General features: G+C 39.6%; 1 protein-coding gene across 1 annotated transcript in view; it reads right to left on the reverse strand.

The window, feature by feature from the left end:
• Positions 1 to 23,014, reverse strand: part of LOC124270629 (protocadherin Fat 4-like) — an 84,850-nt gene that overhangs the window by 56,217 nt on the left and 5,619 nt on the right. Inside the window, exons 6-21 of the mRNA XM_046705665.1 lie at positions 19,982 to 20,119; positions 19,215 to 19,403; positions 18,174 to 18,305; positions 17,313 to 17,498; positions 16,340 to 16,477; positions 14,465 to 14,656; positions 13,342 to 13,476; positions 12,367 to 12,555; positions 10,770 to 11,096; positions 8,158 to 8,292; positions 6,192 to 6,371; positions 4,709 to 4,840; positions 4,108 to 4,293; positions 2,648 to 2,773; positions 2,107 to 2,292; positions 1,087 to 1,413 (exon numbers count right to left, since the gene is read on the reverse strand). Coding sequence (XP_046561621.1) covers positions 1,087 to 1,413; positions 2,107 to 2,292; positions 2,648 to 2,773; positions 4,108 to 4,293; positions 4,709 to 4,840; positions 6,192 to 6,371; positions 8,158 to 8,292; positions 10,770 to 11,096; positions 12,367 to 12,555; positions 13,342 to 13,476; positions 14,465 to 14,656; positions 16,340 to 16,477; positions 17,313 to 17,498; positions 18,174 to 18,305; positions 19,215 to 19,403; positions 19,982 to 20,119 — 2,898 coding nt within the window. The remainder of the gene's footprint in view (positions 1 to 1,086; positions 1,414 to 2,106; positions 2,293 to 2,647; positions 2,774 to 4,107; positions 4,294 to 4,708; positions 4,841 to 6,191; positions 6,372 to 8,157; positions 8,293 to 10,769; positions 11,097 to 12,366; positions 12,556 to 13,341; positions 13,477 to 14,464; positions 14,657 to 16,339; positions 16,478 to 17,312; positions 17,499 to 18,173; positions 18,306 to 19,214; positions 19,404 to 19,981; positions 20,120 to 23,014) is intronic.

Consider the following 23,014-nt stretch of genomic DNA (forward strand, 5'->3'; position numbering starts at 1 on the left):
ACACACAAATCAGACAATACATGTGACCGCGAACCGACCAGTCCTGTGTTTTACAACCCAATGTCAGGCATAGTTACAAGTGTAATCTTTTAACATGTTATTTTTATGACGCGGCCAGGACGCGTGCTCCTCCTCCACTATCATACGAAATCAGTTGTAACTTTTGGAAAATTCTTGTGTGACGCTAATATTATCTAAAAGCAAAGAAGAAGGGGACATTCGATTGTGGTGTATTTAATACGAGGATCATAGTTCAACTTGTATATTGGAGCTAAGGTTCTAGTGTTCCAGCGACTGTTTTAAGCCAAGCAAAATCTTGATATCGTTCGAAACTTTGTTATGAAATCCAATTTTCAAATGTCCTGTACTGCAGGTACAGGTATTGGTGCCTATGAGAACACTTGATCATTCTACAAATTATACAACAACACATACATGGACAGAAAGCTACATCTCATGGTGTGAGCTTGTTGTATCCCGGCTCTAAAAATATTTTCAGTAAAATTGCGAGACACGATTGTAAGATGTCATAATTTTCAAAATGACGCATATTATATTGGTAAAACACAGCAGCATGGTTCCCATTAACAACGGATCCAGCGTCCCAGGCTAGGATGTTAAAGCCTAGTGGTTAAAGCGTTCACTCGTCACGCCGGGTACCCTGGTTCGATTCCTCACATGGGGGACAATGTGTGGGGGCCATTTCTGGTGTCCCCCGCCGTGATATTGCTGGAATATTGCTAAAAGCGGCGTAAAACTAAACTCACTCAGTCACTCACTATTTCAAGGCGTGTCAGTTTTATGTGGGGTAAAAAGCCGAAGTGATTCAGGTCTCAGTCTTTTACCACGTTGTGAAGCCTACGAGTACATGTTCGGTGCTAACAAACCTATAAACGTAATCGGTGTGCAAAGGGATTCGAAGCCGCAATCATTCGTTTCCGGCGAGTCTAAGGGAAGCAACTCTGCCCACGAATCACGGTGCGTGTCGAGTGAAGGATTGCAGACATGTATATAAACTGTAATTATTGACTGATCAACACGTGATTTACACACGTGCATAACACGGAATAAGTCAATTATACTCACAGGCGGATCCTGATCTGTGGCCACGACTTGCATTACGAGTGAGTTGGGTGGTTGGGTGGATGTCACAGTCTGATTCATGTTGTCACCAACGAAGGAGGGAGCGAAGTTGTTGTAGGTGACACTGATAATAATGTTAGCAAGTGCTGGCGAACATAGCTGAGTTGTACCGCCGTCACACGCGTTGATACTTCCCTGGTATACCGCTTGCTTAACGGGATTTGCTCTCAGGTCCCTCGTGACGAGCACCTTCCCAGTCCGGTCGATGGTGAAGAAGTTGTTAAAACCACTGGAGCCAACGACGTTGAAGCTGACGACATTGTTGGGAGCCTATGGAATGTAAAATATATGACGCAGAATACTTACTACTAGGTTAGCAAAGATATACATGAAACCTCTCCTACAAGCATATAACATGAGCATGTGTTAATGAATCAAATAGTGATGACATCAAGTGTTCGCGAAAAGGTCAGCGTATCCAGCCCTACCCTGTCACAAGTTTCACCTGAGTGACTCAGTTTAGTCTTACGCCGCTTTAACATACTCCCGCAATATCACGGTGGGGGCACCAGAAATGGGCTTCACACATTGTACCCATGTGGGAAATCTTTGGCGTGACGAGCGAACACTTTAACCACTAAGCTACCCCACCGCCCCAGCTTTCACCTGAAGAAAACACGGTTTCTTAAAACTACTACTTAATTAAGGATTTGAATCGGAAATCATTTTGACACCGATGCATAACATTTGGAACTTTCTCCACGTGTCAATCACAAAACGTTTTGAAAGTTTTACTGAGAACTTACTGCCCTCTACGTCAATATTTTAATACCTAACTAAAAGACACACAGTTTCTGAGCGCGCATTTTCATCACCATCTAATTCTCAATTGGTGTATGTGAAATCAAGAGTACCACAAATAATTGTTGTCGTGTGATGACACTTGTCATGAATTATTGAATGATTTAAGTGGAACCTTTAAGGTTCATTGCAGTTTGATTCCCCCGGCTCCTGACAACTTACCGAGACGTCAGCATCTACAGCGGAGACAGTGGTGATGGGTGTGTTCAGCGTCTGAGTGGACAAAATGGCCACAGAGTAGGTGCTTTGGGAGAAAGTGGGCGCGTTTAAGTTCCACTGTACCGAAATCTCAACCAACGCTGTTGCAGAGAGGGCTGGGGTTCCCCCATCCTTTGCCACGACGAAGAACTGACAAACGAATATGACACAGTGATTCGACAAGAAATGGTAAGCGTATCAGTGGTTTGGCGCCGTAAAGTATAACTAGACCCCAAAATACCGACAATGTGAGAACGCTGATGTGTCGGCATTCGAACCTTAATCAACGAATCCTTGTACATTATGGGATGCAACTCTGAAAGATGTTTTAAGGAGTTGTATAATCAATGAATACCCTCGTGCAAATACTACGAAGTCACTTTAACTTTCTGAGAAGTACATCAACAAAACTGACATGCCTGTTATTTATCATAAAAACTTTCAAGATTCGACATTTTTACAATGTATACTATCGAACCCTATGTGGGTTGTATATATTTCTCACCGTGTATCCCTCACGCCTGTCAGTCTGTAGAGGTGACTGAACCACTACCATACCAGAGTTGGGGTTGATGAGGAACTGGGTGCTGTCCCGACCAAACATAGAGTATGTCAGTCTATTAAACGGAGCCTGAAGTACAATGACAAACAAAGCGTGTTGACAGATCCAATCCCGTGACATGTTACAAAAATGAAACAGAATTTAACACCTGACCAAGACTTGTGTCCAAACATCAAAAATATGTTTTTGACAATTTAATTCTCATACCCTCCCATCCATGTCTTGGTCTTACATCTTCATCTTCCCTCTGACTCTGCATCATGGATTCCTTATATCAGCGTCATCACTTTCATATCTACACCACCCTTACGTCAAAACCGCTCTTTGGCTTCTAATTCAGTATCCCCTTTCATGATGGACAGTATTTTCTCACATCTCCGTCACCGCTCTTTGACATCTGCGTCATCAATGTCTTACGTGTGTCCTCCGTCGGTGACGACATCATCCCCAATCATCGATTCTCAATATCTAGATTTAACTCGGTCTTCTTACAGGATCGGATGCTCAGACTAATCCAGGTTCCATTCAGGATCAAGATAAGAATTATTTATAGAATCCCATGTTTGCCGTGAGAGGATTAAGAAAGTCTGACCAGGCCCGATTATTTACAGAGGCAGTGATATAGCTTGTATATGCTTAGAGCTGCGTCAAACAATAATAGACCTACTTTATCATGCTCTTCCATTTTCACCACCACTCCTTCGTCATTATACTCTTGCAACCGCGCCATTATGCTCTTACAGCTACGTCATTAATATGTTCTTACAACCACGTCATTGTGCTCTTGCAACCACGTCATTATACTCTTACAGCTACGTCATTAATATGTTCTTACAACCAGGTCATTATGCTTATACAACCACGTCATTATACTCTTGCAACCACGTCATTATGCTCTTGCAACCACGTCATTATGCTCTTGCAACCACAGACCAACCACGTCATTATGCTCTTACAATCACGTCATTATGCTTATACAACCACGTCATCATACTCTTGCAACCACGTCATCATGCTCTTGCAACCACGTCATTATGCTCTTGCAACCACAGAGCAGCCACGTCATTATGCTCTTACAACCATGTCATCATGCTTTTGCAACCACGTCATGATACTCTTGCAACCACGTCATGATACTCTTGCAACCACGTCATTATGCTCTTGCAACCACGTCATTATGCTCTTGCAACCACAGAGCAGCCACGTCATTATCCTCTTGCAACCACGTCATTATGATCTTGCAACCACGTCATTATGATCTTGCAACCACGTCATTATGCTCTTAAAACTACGTCTTTATACTCTTTCAACTACGCCGTAATGCTTTTACAACTACGTCAAAATGCTATTACAACTACTCCGTTATGCTCTTACAACCACGTCGTAACGCTCTGGTCACTTACCAGAACGTCGTTATCGGTGGCTGTCACACTAAGCACAACTGTGCCAGACATAACTTGACCCTGGATAGTGCGATCGTAAGAGCTGCTGGTGAAGACTGGAGCATATACGTTCCGTCTGACCGTGATGAATACTTCAGCTGTACTGGACCGAGGGACCGCTCCACCATCAACAGCCTGTACCCGTGCCTGTTGAAACAAATCACATGGACAATTCACAACTGGTATATACCACAGAATACATGGAAGAGACGATGTAACGTCTCTGAACAACAACAATATGAGAATCTCTGAAGACAAAACATCGTAACTGGCACTATTCCTACCAAGACAAAACACGATAACAAGACTAAACGACACAACTATTGACACTATTCCTACCAAGACAAAACACGATAAACGACACTATTCCATGAGAGTTGATTCCCTTACTAGCGCATGGATAAGCTGAGGGTATACCCAATTCATCAAATTCATCACGGTTATTACCCTTGGGTTGGGGTTTCGCCAGATATTATCCCACAGTTTTCTGATCTGATATACCGTTCAAACATTTACACACGATTCTTCAGCGCCACACAGAATCTGAGGTATCAGTACCTACCAAGTAAGAGTCGCCACTGCAGTCAGCATCCAACAGGGATCTTTTAATTGATATCACCCCTGATATGTCATCAATAGAAAAACACTCAGTCTGCTGGAAGATCAGTTGATAGCTGACTCGGTTGTTGGGTTCCTGTTGGACAAAGTGATGTCAGAATACGTCAGTATGGGGATAAACAAATATAAAACATCAACATACATACACATAGTATATCATATCATCCTCGTCAGAGCTATCCTCGATAATTATTAACGCTTCACCGTAGCTCGATGGCTGGTTCTTGTATCATCCGTGATTATTTTAGGATTTAGGAAAAGAAACCGAAATGCATGAAATCAGTGTTCTAAAGAACTGAAAAGCAAGAAATCAGTGTTTAAAAGAAACCGAAATGCATGAAATCAGTGTTCTAAAGAAACTGAATTGCATGAAATCAGTGTTCTAAAGAAACTGAAATGACAAATACACAGATAATAGGATAACAATTTGAACAATTGATTAACTTCATTATTCCAGACAGTGAACATCAGAAAATGACTCCGATACATAGCCAATCAGATTAAAGAAATCTACACGTATATTTGTAAAATTAGTTGTTACAAACTACGTTTAACTTAGTTGAGTGGCATTTTAGAAGTTGGAAAGTAGAAACAGGAATGCGGTCAAGAATCTGTATCGAAAAGACGCATTCACGAACTAAAAGAAGTTTCTTTGATTGGCATTATTTAGAAGTTGGAGATATTATACGGACAAACCTTATTGATGAACAACTTCTTTATTAGTATATATATTGTTCTGTTTTCTACATTACTCATACTTGCTTGACAACGACACAAGAATCTGTATTGAAACGTCACATCGCTTTATAAAGAAGTTGATAACTTCCAGAATGTTATACCCGAAGGACTTGATCAAATGCTCTTTTTGTATAAGTAGCTATATATAATTATATACATTTTATGAAACTGAGTAATAATTTGGACTTTACCGACACTGCTAGAAGATATTCATAATTATAGACATGATCTTGTTTATTTATTTATCATTATTACTTGGGTATTTATATAGCGCTGTAGTGCATGCTTTGTTGCTGTACAAACTGATCAACAGTTTACCTGTAAACACAGCTGGCCGACTGTCATGTCCAACCAGTGTGATTGTATTATTTTATCGAAATGTTCTTTTTTCTCAAAAGTTATAGATATGTAATTGGAAACCAACATTCATTATATCATTATATCATAGTTTGTGTAAAGAGCTAAATAGATTTGTAACATTGTTTTACATAATGCCGTAATCTGTTTCAAACGATATTTTTCGTATTTTGTTATGACAGCGTACATGTACAGTTGCTCTTGTATGTGCTCTTGCCAATGTGTATGTGCGTGCGTGTGTGTGTGCGTGCGTGCAGGTGTGCGTACGTGTATAATGCTCTACATCACCAAACTCATGTAAATGATACACTAAGTATCTACCATATACATACCGTTAAATCAGCGTCTGTCGCGGTCACTGTCACTATGGGAATGTCATATCCAACTGTCTCAGAGACGCTGGCCGAATATTGTTTTGGTGTAAACACTGGGGCGTGGAAGTTGGTCAGCACGGTTACCCTGGCAACCGTTCTGTTGCAGAGCATGCCGATATCGCAAACCTCGACCCATAGCTGTAACGTAAGATGTCAGATCACTAACCATTCTGTGCATGAGATGCAAGAAACGTTCTTTTAAATGACAGTGTCACATGTTATGTTTAGCAGTTTGACCAGTGACACTTACATAACGGGGGTTCCCATGCATACGTGTGATACGGGAACAGCAGTATCTCTACATATATGACAGCGTCTCCTAGGTATATATGTGAGGGAACACATATAATCAGCAATATCTCCACATATATGACGATGATTCACATGGATATATATGTGAGGGAACACATATAATCAGCAATATCTCTACATATATGACGATGATTCACATGGATATATATGTGAGGGAACACATATAATCAGCAATATCTCCACATATATGACGAGGATTCACAGGGATATATATGTTAGGGAACACATATAATCAGCAATATCTCTACATATATGACGATGATTCACATGGATATATATGTGAGGGAACACATATAATCAGCAATATCTCCACATCTATGACGATGATTCACAGGGAGATATATGTGAGGGAACACATATAATCAGCAATATCTCCACATATATGACGATGATTCACATGGGGATATATATGTGAGGAACACATATAATCAGCAATATGTCCACATATATGACGATGATTCACATGGATATATATGTGAGGGAACACATATAATCAGCAATATCTCCACATATATGACGATGATTCACAGGGATATATATGTGAGGGAACACATATAATAGGCAATATCTCTACATATATGACGATGATTCACAGGGATATATATGTTAGGGAACACATATAATCAGCAATATGTCCACATATATGACGATGATTCACATGGATATATATGTTAGGGAACACATATAATCAGCAATATCTCCACATATATGACGAGGATTCACAGGGATATATATGTTAGGGAACACATATAATCAGCAATATCTCTACATATATGACGATGATTCACATGGATATATATGTGAGGGAACACATATAATCAGCAATATCTCTACATATATGACGAGGATTCACATGGATATATATGTGAGGGAACACATATAATCAGCAATATGTCCACATATATGACGAGGATTCACATGGATATATATGTGAGGGAACACATATAATCAGCAATATCTCCACATATATGACGAGGATTCACATGGATATATATGTGAGGGAACACATATAATCAGCAATATGTCCACATATATGACGATGATTCACAGGGATATATATGTTAGGGAACACATATAATCAGCAATATCTCCACATATATGACGATGATTCACAGGGATATATAAGTTAGGGAACACATATAATCAGCAATATCTCCACATATATGACAGGGAGATACACATGGATATTTGTTAGGGAACGTTTATGTATTTAATTAAAAAATGTCCACATATATCCGGGTGTGGGTGGTGGGATGTTGGGGAGACATATCTATTGAGAAGTCAGAGGAACATACACTTCTGGTACACTTATGGCAGTATCCCTACTTTTGTGAAGGGATACCCAGACTCTATATGTGTTTGGGGACAGAGAAACAAGGGGCTTCCACGACTGACTGATGATACCTGGCTTGATATTCTGATAAGCGATTGATATAAATAAAACATGTATATATAGGAAGACTCAATGAAATGAAGATGCAACAGTTGTGAATTTCATCGCTTGCTGAAGAAAGATGACTTGTGAGTTCACATACCGGCATTGAACCAAACTCACTGACTCATAGAGTGGCGTTAAGAAACGGCAGGGTACATGCGACCATAAAAGTCTTACCTCAAACGTCCTGTCACTTGTGAGAGGCGGCACTGCCTTGACTGTTACGTTACCAGTGCTGGAGTCGATGACGAAATAATCAACAGTGTCGTCTATGTTGAAGAGTTTATAGTTCACGGTGTTGTCAGTAACGTTCTGGGGGAAAATGCACAGTGTGTCAATAAGGGAACACCTGGTGTCAACATATATTTTATTTTTATTTTATCAAGAAGGGATAAGTTTCGCTAACATCCGGTGTCTATATTGTGATTAAATTCATTTAATTAAATAAATTAGTACTTTCTTATTTTTTTACGTTTACACTTGGTGGAATATATGTATACATATAATTGAGAAAATCTTAAATTTGCTTCTTGAATTTTTGATCACGTATTTACAATAAGCTGCTGAACTCCTGACTACTTTGCCAGTGAAAGTGACGCTGCATTGTTGTATTGTCTTGAGACAAAAGTTAACAAGTGAATATTGGAACGATATACCGTAAGTATTCCATAGTCTGATTTAATTGCTTCTTGTTTTTGCCGGATTATTTATAATGAACAATGCGTGTTTGTGTAATTGTTGTGTTTTAGCATACACGACCATTATATGATTCAATTCTTACCAAATTATCAATTTTCACCAAGTAGTTATGGTATAAATTATATTGTTTACAATTAAATGTATAACAAAAATAGATGTATGTCACAATCAATGTCTCTCAGTAGGATCACTACAAGAAGTATAATGTTATTTATTCATATATGTGAACAAAAATTGATTTGTAATTTTGTCTATGGAAATAAATGATGACCATCAGAATTATCATCTCACGAACCTGAACTTACATCCTCCGCTGTTAGTGTATCTTTATGTATCTTTATCTATATGTATCTTTATGTATCTTTATGTATCTATATGTATCTTTATGTATCTTTATGTATCTATATGTATCTATATGTATCTATATGTATCTATATGTATCTATATGTATCTTTATGTATCTTTATGTATCTATATGTATCTATATGTATCTATATGTATCTTTATGTATCTATATGTTTATATGTATCTTATGTATCTATATATCTTTATGCATCTCTTTATGTATCTATATGTATCTTTATGCATCTTTATGTATATGTATCTTTATGTATCTATATGTATCTATGTATCTATATGTATCTTTATGTATCTTTATGTATCTTTATGTATCTATATGTATCTTTATGTATCTATATGTATCTTTATGTATCTTTATGTATCTATATGTATCTATATGTATCTTTATGCATCTATCTTTATGTATCTATATGTATCTTTATGTATCTATATGTATCTTTATGTATCTATATGTATCTTTATGTATCTTTATCTATATGTATCTTTATGTATTTATATGTATCTTATATGTATCTTTATGTATCTTTATGTATCTATATGTATCTTTATGTATCTTTATGTATCTATATGTATCTTTATCTTTATGTATCTATATGTATCTTTATGCATCTATATGTATCTTTATGTATCTTTATCTATTTATATGTATCTATATGTATCTTTATGCATCTATATGTATCTTTATGTATCTATATGTATCTTTATGTATCTTTATGCATCTATATGTATATATGTATCTTTATGTATCTATATGTATTTATATGTATCTATATGTATCTTTATGTATCTATATGTATCTTTATGTATTTATATGTATCTTTATGTATCTTTATCTATATGTATCTTTATGTATTTATATGTATCTTTATGTATCTTTATGCATCTATATGTATCTTTATGTATCTTTATGTATCTATATGTATCTATATGTATCTATGTATCTTTATGTATCTATATGTATCTATATGTATCTATATGTATCTTTATGTATCTTTATGTATCTATATGTATCTTTATGTATCTATATGTATCTTTATGTATCTATATGTATCTTTATGTATCTATATGTATCTTTATGTATCTATATGTATCTTTATGTATCTTTATGTATCTATATGTATCTTTATGTATCTATATGTATCTTATGTATCTTTATGTATCTTTATGTATCTATATGTATCTTATATGTATCTTTTATATGTATCTTTATATCTATATGTATCTATGTATCTTTATGTATCTATATGTATCTTATATGTATCTTTATGTATCTTTATGTATCTATATGTATCTTTATGTATCTTTATGTATCTATATGTATCTTATATGTATCTTTATGTATCTATATGTATCTTTATGTATCTTTATGTATCTTATATGTATCTATATGTATCTTTATGTATCTTTATGTATCTTTATGTATCTTTATGTATCTATATGTATCTTTATGTATCTATATGTATCTTTATCTATATGTATCTTTATGTATCTTTATGTATCTATATGTATCTTTATGTATCTTTATGTATCTTATGTATCTTTATGTATCTTTATGTATCTATATGTATCTTTATGTATCTATATGTATCTTTATGTATCTTTATGTATCTATATGTATCTTTATGTATCTTTATGTATCTATATGTATATGTATCTATATGTATCTTTATGTATCTATATGTATCTATATGTATCTTTATGTATCTTTAAGTATCACTCGTTGTCGTTACCGTGTCACTGTCCACAGCAACTATCTTCAGTACAGAATATCCAATTTCCATGTCTGTCGAGTTGATGCTGACGATGTAGTCGTCCATGTTGGCGAAAGACGGTGGATTGTCATTGCGTACAACGGTCACGACGACGGTGGCGGTGGTGCAGCGTGGGTTTGGTGCTGCATCACAGGCTTGGACGATCCCATTGTACTGGCGTGGCTGACTGGGATCTTTCTGTAAATTTTTCTTCACGGACATCTGACCGTCGTCTGGGTTGATGAAGAAATATTCCAGAAACTTCGCGTCTCCGGCGATTGAATATCTCACAATATTGTACGGCTCCTGTTGAGATAAAAAAAACCCAAACATTTTTAATTTTACTGACTGTAAAACCATCAGACATCATTTAGTTATGTTTGTCAACATTTGTCCAAGGCTGTTCATACAACACACTTCAAACTAAGCAAGAGACTAAGAAATACCTGTTCTTTACTGAATGCATATCTTCATAATTGTTGATTATGTATTTTCTATCTAAACAAAGCCACTGCGTGCTCTGATTATTGATTGAGTTATTCGGAAGATGCGTCTTTGAGACATTTTCTTGTGTGTTTACCGTCCAGACTGTCTGTGAGTGAGTGAGTTTTTGTCCGTTTTGAACAGTATTCAAGTTACATCAGTGTCGGTTTAATTAAAACCCAAAGTGAAGCAGGCCCCGGGATCATGAAAGTGTCTAAAAGTCTAAAGTTTAAGAAAAAGACAAAATATTGACTTAGAACACTTTCATGCTCCCGGGGCCACGCCTCTCCCTTAAAACCACGAGCACGGTGCTGACAAACATAGAAATATAATCGGGGCGAACTTGGATTCGAAGCCACTGTCACAGGTGTCTGGCGTGGGCAAGGGAGGCAACTCGGCATAGTTAATGAAGACAACGATTGGGCCAGGAATGTCTTGACGTGCTTAGCCATGCGTGGCATGGACATGGTAACATCTAAAGGAGTGAGTGAGTGAGTTTAGTTTCATGTCGCTTTTAGCAATATTCCAGCAAATATCACGACGGTGACACCAGAAATGGACTTCACACATTGTAACCATGTGTGGAATCGAACCCGTGTGATCGGCGTAATGAGCGGATAACTTAACCACTAAGCTACCCCACCGCCTGGTGGACGAAATGACCGACAGTAAGTCAAACAAAATGGCCGTGATATGACATTTGTTAATTTCTACAAAGTGAGCTTCGAGCCATGGTTTGTTTATTAGCTGTCTCAGGCAATAGATTTAATATTTTCGCGGCCTTGAGATAGCCATTACGTGGACTTTCGAAAAGTGATACACATGTCATACGTTAATATAAATAAAATATTGTGCATTTAGAGTGGTGACTGTGATTATTATAATTTCGTGTTGCCCGATACAGCCAGGAATTCTTAGAAACATTCCAGGGTCCCGATCTACAAAGCGTTCGTAACTTTACGACCTGTCGTAACTTTACGACCTGTCGTACCTTTACGACCTGTCGTAACTATGTTGTTTATCATAGGGTTACGAATGTCGTAGCGCTTCGTACGCTTTGTGGATCGGGACCCAGATGTCACAATGGTCTTACAGCAATATCTCTGTCAACTGCCGTCAGCTGCAGGAACGGTGGGTACCCGACAGGATGGCTGGTGAGTATGGTCGCGCTGTATGACTGGGACGGCAGCTCCGGTGAAAACTGATTCCGGTCCACATTGATTACAAGTGTGGATACCGCACTCCTGCGAGGGGTTCCACCATCTTGGGCCAATACACGGAGCTGCAACACAAATAGGAGTCATCATTGGAGTAAGGAATGATTTAGATTGATCGCCATGCTTTTTGAGTTTTCATTTATAGCATGAGACCAACGCGTACCCAGTAGGGTCAGGTACCTTGAAACGATGAAAACACGTGTACCCCGTAGGGTCAGGTTAACGTGATACCTTGAACAAACGAGTAGCCGGTAGGGTCAGGTAGTCAGTGAGTGAGTTCAGTTTTACGCCGCACTTAGCAGTATGTAGGGTCAGGTAAGTTTGATACATGGAACACACTTGTACCCGGTAGGGTCAGGATAAACTTGATAAATGGAACAAACTAGTAGCCAGTAGGGTCAGGTAAACATAATAAATAGAACAAACTTGTACCCGGTAGGTCAGGTAAACATGTAAACATGATAAATAGAACAAACTTGTACCCGGTAGGGTCAGGTAAACTTGATAAATGGACTAAACTTGAAACATTCAGTTGTCATTTGATATTTCATAACTTAAACGCACTTGTACCCGGTAGGGTCAGGTCAATTTGATAACTTGAGTGAGTTACGTTTTACGCCGCTTTTAGCAATATTCCAGCAATATCAAGGTGAGGGGACATCAGAAATGTGCTTCACACATTGTACCCATGTTAGGAATAGATCCCGGGTTCGGGATGAGCGAACGCTTTAACCACTAGGCTACCCAACCACTATTACTCAAGCCAAAGGGTTATTGTATGTCATATATTGCCTATGGTCTCGCGAGAATCGTGACACAAATTGGCCATGAGGAATACGACATATACTCACCCTGTACAATGTCGCTTGATCACGTGAGAACGACGTTCCCGACAGCCTTATTTGACCGGTATCACGAATCACTCTAAAGAAAAGAGGGGCGGGGTCATCTCCGATCAGAGTGTAGTTGACGTTGTTGAACGGTGCCTGAAAGCAACGGGTCGGAACGTGCTAGAATGCGTGTATGTATACTCTTTGACCATATGTAGGGGAACCTGAACTTTCAATTTGAATCTAGGAAGTATAAGCGTTAACAAACGTTTTAAAGACCGACATCTTATGAACGCACCACCATTTCTCTTTATCACCACCCTCTTGATTTTTGACGGTTTTCAAGAAGGGTCAATAAATTTTGACAATCATCAAGCATCACACAGTTTGTTTGTTTCTGGCCGGTTTTGTTTGTTGTTTGTTTCAAAATGAAAATCGTACACATGCAAATTTCACGTCATACACCAATCATCTTTCAAGAGCGATTATTGTACCAAACAACTATAAGGAAGTGCAAGTGGTGATGCACTCTAAGCATTCATTAATCATACCAAATAATGATATTGACAGACTCCGATATATCTCCCACGTTTTTCAATCACAAATTAAAATTTTTTAACCATAACTATATACTACCCCACCGTAAGGGTAGTGTATCTAACAGAAACAAATCCCATACTTAAAGGTTCGATCCCCGACCGCGTCATACCAAAAGACGTTAAAATATGGTACTTGTTGGTCCCTGCCTGGCGCTCGGCATTAATGGGTACAACAAGGACTGGTCGGCTCGGAGTCAGTATAATGTGTCTGAGTGGGGTATTCATGCTTCACTGCGGCATGGTATCTCAGTGGGCTAGCACTATAAAACCAGCTTAAGTCTGGGCTAGTACAAGCAGCCGCACATACAAATACACACGCATGCACGTCGTCATATGAGCGAAATATTCTCAAGCACGACGTTAAACCCAATTTCACCTCACCTCACCCATACTTAAAAATCTGGTTTATTACCAGACTCATTAAATAATCCATGTCAAGAGTTTGTGTGTTGATGAATCACGATCAAACAGTAATTATACTAGTTGAGTGGGTTGGGTTAGCCTCTTAATGATTCGGATCGGGTTTGATCCACGGTAAGGTTTACCTGTGTGTCAGCATCTACGGCAGAGACGACGTAGATATTCACACCAGCTGAGACAGTCACCGGGATTGAAATCTGTGAGGGCAGATTTAGGAACCGTGGTGCGAAATTATTCCGTAGAACTTCAATAACAATGGACGCTGACGTGGTGGCGAATCTTGGAGGGAAACCCTTGTCAACCGCCGTCACCCCAAACTGAAAATGATGAAAAATTGAAATTTGATTATCTCATTTGGTATTTGTGTCTCAGTGCTTTGTTCATTTGTTGTTTCACGCCGCGCTCGACCTTTCCACATACATGGAGGCGTTCTGTAAGGTGAGGTGAGGTGAGGTGAGGTGAGGTGAGGTGAGGTGAAATTGGATTTAACGTCGTGCTTGAGAATATTTCGCTCAAATGACGACGTGCATGCGTGTGTGTGTTTATGTGCGGCTGCTTGTACTAGCCCAGACTGAAGCTGGTTTTATAGTGCTAGCTCACTGAGATGCCATGCCGCAGTTAAGCATGAATACCCCACTCAGACACATTATTTTGACTCCGAGCAGAGTCCAACCAGTCCTTGTTGTACCCATTAATGCCGAGCGCCAGGCAGGGACCAACAAGTACCATATTTTAACGTCTTTTGGTATGACGCGGTCGGGGATCGAACCCGCGACCTTCCGCTCTCCGGGCGGACGCTCTAACCACTACACCACGGAGGCGGTCCGTTCTGTAAGGAGCGATGCTGGACCAGATAATCCAATGATTGAAATCATGAGTATAGATGTGCGCAACTGGGATACTATGACAAGTCTGCGAGCCTGACCACCCGATTGGCTCGATCATTTCGAACCCCGACGGGTATTCATGCAATTTCTTTTGCTTTTATTGTTATTTCTAGGATTCAAGAACCGCTGATACATGAGCATGTAAGAGCGACATGATAAGAGCGAGTAATCAGTAGTCTTCAATAAAAGGATGTTTGGTTAACACAGTTTTCAACAATATCTCAGTTGAATCACTGCCTATATAAACTGACGTACTATAGAAAGTACACACCTGATGCTTTGGTAAAATGTTTTCCTGAAAACAGCGTAATATTTAGAATAGTGTTTTGATTGCGACCCACAAGTCACTAACATTGTATACGTGTTGCAATAACACCATAGATATCGTATCTAATTGGAACATTGCTAGCAAAATATTTACGTTGTTTTAATAGCATCCCAACACCAGGTGTGTACTTTCTTTTGTACATCAGTATAGTTGAAGAAGTCAAGCGTTAAGAGATGAAGGTTCATCACTTTAATGAAACCCTTTGGCGCTGAAACCCATAGGCGCGTTTAGTTTTACGCCGCATTCAGCAATATTCCAGCTATATGGCGGCGGTCTGTAAATAATCGAGTCTGGACCAGACAATCCAATGATCAACAACATGAACATCGATCTGCGCAATTGGGAACCGATGACATGTGTCAACCAAGTCAGCGAGCCTGACCACCCGATCCCGTTAGTCGCCTCTTACGACAAGCATAATTTACTGAAGACCAGTTCTAACCCAGATCTTCACGGGTGTATGGTGTTTTAAAACAAAAGAAACATACTTAGCGGGATTCAAACCCAGGATGGTAAGTCTCTAACATGCGGAACAGAAGCGATATGATCATCACTAAAACAATACAAGTACACTCATGGGGTGGGCATAACCCCGGCTTGACCAGAATTTCAATCATTTTGTCAACTAATTTCTTTCTGACGCTCTTACAGAGGAGCGAGCAAAAAGCCAGTTGTAGCTAAGGGACACAACTCCTGCTGGAATACATAAACATTGGGTCTCCAAACAGGTCTCTTTGTTGTCAAGCGGGCCTAAATCCAATGCCAGGTAATACAGGTGGACTTACCTGGTAACGCCTGGTTTCGTCTTGAATCAGTGACTGTCGGAGCGTTATCAAGCCTTGAGAACGTGATAGTGTTTCAACCCTGAAGAAGTTAGAAGCAACTGGGTCGTCGATAGTCAGCTCTATTTCTCCCTCTGGTCCCTGGGAACATGACAGGAAATGAGTCGTCTTTAGCAATATTCCCAGCAACATCGGAGGACACCAGAATTGGGCTTCACATATTGTACCCATGAGGCGAATTGAACCCGGGTCTGCGACGTGACGAGCGAACGCTTTAACCATCAGGCTACCATACCGACCATGAAAGGGAATGGAATGCTCTTTAATGCCGCTTTGAGCATTATTTCAGTCATGTTAAGTAACTACATATGGTAGTAAAGCTCGAAGTGATTAGGTCTCAAACCCTCGGGTAAAGTTCAAACCAAGGATTATAATCAAAGTCAATCTAGCTAATTTCGAAACTGTGATTAGAGGATTCTTGGAACCTAAGGGGAGTGAGTGAGTTTAGTTTTACGCCGCTTTTTAGCAACATTCCAGCAATATCACGGCAGGGGATACCAGAATGGGCTTCACACATTGTACCCATGTTGGGAATCAAACCCGGGTCTTCGGCGTGACGAGCGAACGCTTTAACCACTAGGCTACCCCAACGCCCCTGGAACCTAAGTGGAAGAGACCTCGACAAGATATTTCTACATGGACAATATTTAATTAAACCAATGGCTTCCAATCAAAGGGAAAGGAATTGATATACCTTCAAGGAGGAAAATTCGACATACAGCTTTATAAACATTTCGACAAAAATGGAAGACGCGACCAAAAACAAAACAAACCTAGTTCGTTATATACATCAGTTCGCTATAAGCAGGTTCGTTATAAACGTGGTTTACTGTACCTGGAATTTGACAGTATCGCTGTAAATGAACTTTAAATAATAACTCCAAATACCCAGAACATATTACGATAGAGTACAAACCTCTCCATCTTCATCGGCGACTGTGAAGTTCAACACGCTGGACTGTACGGGAAGGGTCTCTGTAATGCGTGTAGTGTAGAATACGGCCTGGAACGTTGGGTCGTACAAGTTGTAGTCGACTCTCACCTCTACGATGGTGGTGGCTGAAAGGGGCGGGCTGCCGCCGTCTTCCACCCTGACCTCGAACTGCATCATATCACGTCATCATGAAGGATCAACATCATAATTATAATATTACGCTTATGCGTATGTCAACGATGGAGGGAGGGTAGGGCATTGGATATGTACAATTTTAAAATATAAAACTTTGAAATATTGGTTTGAATATTACCACACATGCAGCGAAATATTATTTTTTTTTAATTTTTACCCTTGTCAGGTTTGAACTTGCTACATAAACTGTTATTGTTTAATGGGTGAAAGAGGCAGTAAAAGACCAGCTTCCCTACGATGCTATTAACACTTTATTTATCTGTAAACGAGCTGTATTGAAATCCAAATTTCCGTTCGTGTTAACCATGTTTCAATGTACTCTGTTTATAAATTCGGCATAAAAGATGAAATCAAAATGAGCCATCTGACATCGGTCTGTAATAACTGAAGCCTGGACCAGACAATGCAGTGATTGACACCAAGAGCAGCGAACTGCACAACTGGGATACGATGACATGTGTCAACCAAGTCATCGAGTTCGACCAGCCGATCCCGTTATTCGTCTGTTACGACAAAGATGGGTTGATGAAGATCAATTCTAACCCGGATCTTCACGGATCAGTTTAATATTGAATACAAATTAAATTAATAATTCAAATGCTGATGATACTTAAGGATTGCTGTTCATTTCTGGTGAAATAAGCCTACCCTATAACGATACTGCTTAGTCTCGTTCAGATTCCCAATCAACGAGACTTCCCCAGTGTCGGGGTTGACTGCAAACATGTCGGAATGGATACTCCCGCAAGTGGAATACCGCAGCGTAGAAAACGATGACGCCTGAAGTTGAAAGATCAAAGACTTTTGGGGGGGATATTTTAACGACTGACAACATAATTTAGATATCTTTGGGAGTATCATTGCAATACACATAAACCGCCAGTGTCCAGAAATGCATGCTGGATTAACCTGCCCTGGCTATTTTGTATGTGTGTTTGATGTTTAATGCAACACTCAGCCATAGTCCACCTATATCACAGCGGTCTGCAAATAATGGCGTTTGGACCAGATAATCCAATGATTGACGTCATGAGCACCTATGAGATATGATATCATGACATGCACCAACAGAGCAGCAAGCTTGACTACCCGATCCGTCACGACAAGCATGGGTTGATGAAGACAAATTCTGATCCTGATCTTCACCGATTGCCTGTATTGCAATTAATAAGATAACTAAAGAGTCTGAGTGCAATAAATTCATTATTTATGTCTTTATCATGTAAAACAATTTCTGTTTTGTCAAAAGATGATTAAGTGCGGATACACTATCATGAGAACCAGGTTGACTTCTTTTAAGCACAACAGTAATATATTCACAACAATGGACTAAACAGGTTATTTCTACATGGATAGGGACGGATACGACTCTTTGAGAAAAAGGGGGTAGGGGCACACTCTTCAAGGGTGGGGTGCTCACCTTTTTCATCCGTTTTCAATGGTCATTTAATAAACTTTCACACACACAAAGGGTGTCTGTACACCCTGCTAACCCCCACCCCTCCGCCTTTGATGGACATTAAATTAAATTAGTACTGCTAACAAATTGAAAGCAGTGGATAACATTTCAATGTGGAGTTATCGACACAGTGTCTTTTTCTGGGTTTTTTTTTAACACAAAAATGACATTTAACAGATTATCAGTATCTAATATGAAGTGGTAATCTTTCACTGACTGACTCTACTTACACTGTCGGCATCAACAGCAAGGAGAAAGAGGATGTTGTCGCCAGGTTGTGCTGTTCTGTTGATGTTGGCGGTGTAAGGCAGGCCGATGAAGGCGGGAGTAAACGTGTTCCGCACGACGTTGACCGTCACACTGACAAGGGACTCGCTCGTCCTTGGGGGCACGCCAGAATCCGTCACCCTCACTCCGAACTACAACACCATAACGACGGATGAACTGGAGACGTGGCGGAGAGACGGGAAGGGCGGAGTGACAGATAGTATGAAAGTGAGAGAGAGAAACGAGTTAGAGTAGGAGAGGGAGGAGTGAGTGACAGGGTGAGAGTGAGAGAGAGTGGAAGGAGTGAGAGGGGAGAAGTGAATGAAAGATAGTGTGAGAGCGGGGAAAGAAGAGTGAGTGGAAGGAGAGTGAAGGAGTTGAGTGACGGGGAAAGAGTGAGAGTGGAAGGAGTGAATGACAAAGAGAGGAGAGAGACAAGAGACAGGAGTGAGACAGAGAGAAAGAAGTGGATGAAGTGTGAGAGTGAGAGAGGATGGAGGGAGAGACAGATAGGTATAGTGAGAATGAGACAGATAAGGGAGAAGGAGTGAGACAGAAATGAGAGAGTTATAGAAAGGGATGTGTGTATGGGACAGAGTGAGAGAGAGGAATGAGAGAGATGAGAGAGAGAGAGAGAGAGAGAGAGAGAGAGAGAGAGAGAGAAAGAGAGTGACAGAGAGCATACACGCTAGTGACTGGTAGCTGCTGACATCTATACGCCAGTACTTACATTGTAGGTTGTGTTTCTGGCCGGGTCAAGGGTGAGTGACCTCCTGATCATAACGCTGCCGGTATTGTCGTCCACCATGAAGTACTGGCTACTCTGCTGGTCAGCTCGAGTGTCAACCAAGTCGTAATGCACGGCCGTCTGTGGAGCAGCGGTTTTATTAAGCATTAATAACTGGTAAATGAAACATAAGTTATATTTGTGATTACACTTCTCAGTAAAGTACAGATTCTAGTACTTATGTTGGGTTGAGTTTCATCCGGGATTCGAACCCACACCTAATCACCAGCATACAAAGTCAGCCAGCTAACCCGTTCAGCCACCGCAGCTTCCACTTGCCCACTTTCTAAATGGCATTGTTTATTCACAGTAATCTGAAAACACACACTGTCTTCTCAATTAATTAACACGTTGTTATTAAACGAAAAGTAAGAAAATGTTTTTCTTCTTCTGTAACAACACCTCACCCAACAATATGTACATGTTTAAGTCAAAACTCTGCTGTCTAAGATGTCGGAATGCATTATCGAAGTGACCATTTCGTCGTTTTTCATACAACGTTGCTTGCCTCGATAGACCACCACGAGTTACCCCCCTTAATTGATTGGTCTCGTGGTTGATCGAGGACAACAGCCGCTTTGGGCAGATTTGATATAACATGCATACATTTGAGAACTAAAATGGTCGTGAGTACCCATGGTTTTAAGGCATCATACCCATGCACATGAGAATATTGCATTACTCTGCATAATACATAAGAAAAGAAAGAATACAAATAGACAGTACATACACATAAGAGAAAGAATTGAATGGAGAAAGTACGACAAAGTCAACCAGAATGGAGAACAGGTGACACAATATTTGCACATGGGTTAATAATTGTTTGTTGTTTAACGCCGCACTCAGCAATATTCCAGCTATATGACGGCGGTCTGTAAATAATCGCGTCTGGACCAGTTAATCCAGTGATGAACAGCATCAGCATCGAACTACGCAACTGGGATACGATGACAAGGTCAGAAAGCCGGACCACCCGATCCCGTTAGTCGCCTCTTACGACAAGCATGGGTTGCTGAATACTAGTTCTAACACGGATCTTCGGGTCCATATGGGCTAAGAATGAGATAGACCAAGCATGATTAGAAAGGGTACGCACACATGGGCAAAGAACGATGGAGTACATGCACTACATACGGAGATACAAGGGCACAGTACATTCATATGGAGAAATAAGTACACCGTACACACATATGGAGAAAGAAGAGTACGGTGCATTCATATGGAGAAGGAATGACACCATACATTCATATGGAGAAAGAAGGACACAGTACATTCATATGGAGAAAGAAGGTCACAGTACATTTATATGGAGAAAGAAGGACACAGTACATTCATATGGAGAAAGAAGGACACAGTACATTCATATGGAGAAAAAAGGACACAGTACATACATATGGAGAAAGAAGGACACGGTACATTCATATGGAGAAAGAAGGACACAGTACATTCATATGGAGAAAGAAGGACACAGTACATTCATATGGAGAAAGAAGGACACAGTACATTCATATGGAGAAAGAATGACACAGTACATTCATATGGAGAAAGAAGGGCACAGTACATTCATATGGAGAAGGAATGACACCGTACATTCATATGGAGAAGGAATGACACGGTACATTCATATGGAGAAGGAATGACACCGTACATTCATATGGAGAAAGAAGAGAAGGAATGACACACAGTACATTCATATGGAGAAAGAAGGAATGACACCAGTACATTCATATGGAGAAGGAATGACACAGTACATTCATATGGAGAAGGAATGACACCATACATTCATATGGAGAAGGAATGATGACATTCATATGGAGAATACATTCATATGGAGAAGGAATGACACCATACATTCATATGGAGAAAGAATGACACAGTACATTCATATGGAGAAAGAATGGAAGAGGAACACAGTACATTCATATGGAGAAAAAGGAATGACACAGTACATTCATATGGAGGAGAATGACACCATACATTCCATATGTGGAGAAGGAATGACACCATACATTCATATGGAGAAGGAATGACACCGTACATTCATATGGAGAAGGAATGACACCGTACATTCATATGGAGAAGAATGACACCATACATTCATATGGAGGAATATGACACCATACATTCATATGGAGAAAGAATGACACACGTACATTCATATGGAGAAGGAATGACACCATACATTCATATGGAGAAGGAATGACACCGTACATTCATATGGAGAAGGAATGACACCGTACATTCATATGGAGAAGGAATGACACCATACATTCATATGGAGAAGGAATGACACCGTACATTCATATGGAGAAGGAATGACACCATACATTCATATGGAGAAGGAATGGAGAAGGAATGACACCATACATACATTCATATGGAGAAGGAATGACACCATACATTCATGGAGAAGGAATGGATGGATGGAAGGAATGACACCATACATTCATATGGAGAAGGAATGACACCATACATTCATATGGAGAAGGAATGACACCGTACATTCATATGGAGAAGGAATGACACCATACATTCATATGGAGAAGGAATGACACCGTACATTCATATGGAGAAGGAATGACACCATACATTACACCATACATATGGAGAAGGAATGACACCATACATTCATATGGAGAAGGAATGACACCATACATTCATATGGAGAAGGAATGACACCATACATTCATATGGAGAAGGAATGACACCATACATTCATATGGAGAAGGAATGACACCATTACATTGACACCATACATTATGGAGAAGGAATGACACCATACATTCATATGGAGAAGGAATGACACCATACATTCATATGGAGAAGGAATGACACCATACATTCATATGGAGAAGGAATGGAGAGAAGGAATGACACCGTACATTCATATGGAGAAGGAATGACACCATACATTCATATGGAGAAGGAATGACACCATACATTCATATGGAGAAGGAATGACACCATACATTCATA

Source organism: Haliotis rubra, unplaced genomic scaffold (assembly GCF_003918875.1).
Source record: "Haliotis rubra isolate DU_JTF1 unplaced genomic scaffold, ASM391887v1 Scf153, whole genome shotgun sequence".
Classification (NCBI taxonomy): domain Eukaryota; kingdom Metazoa; phylum Mollusca; class Gastropoda; order Lepetellida; family Haliotidae; genus Haliotis; species Haliotis rubra.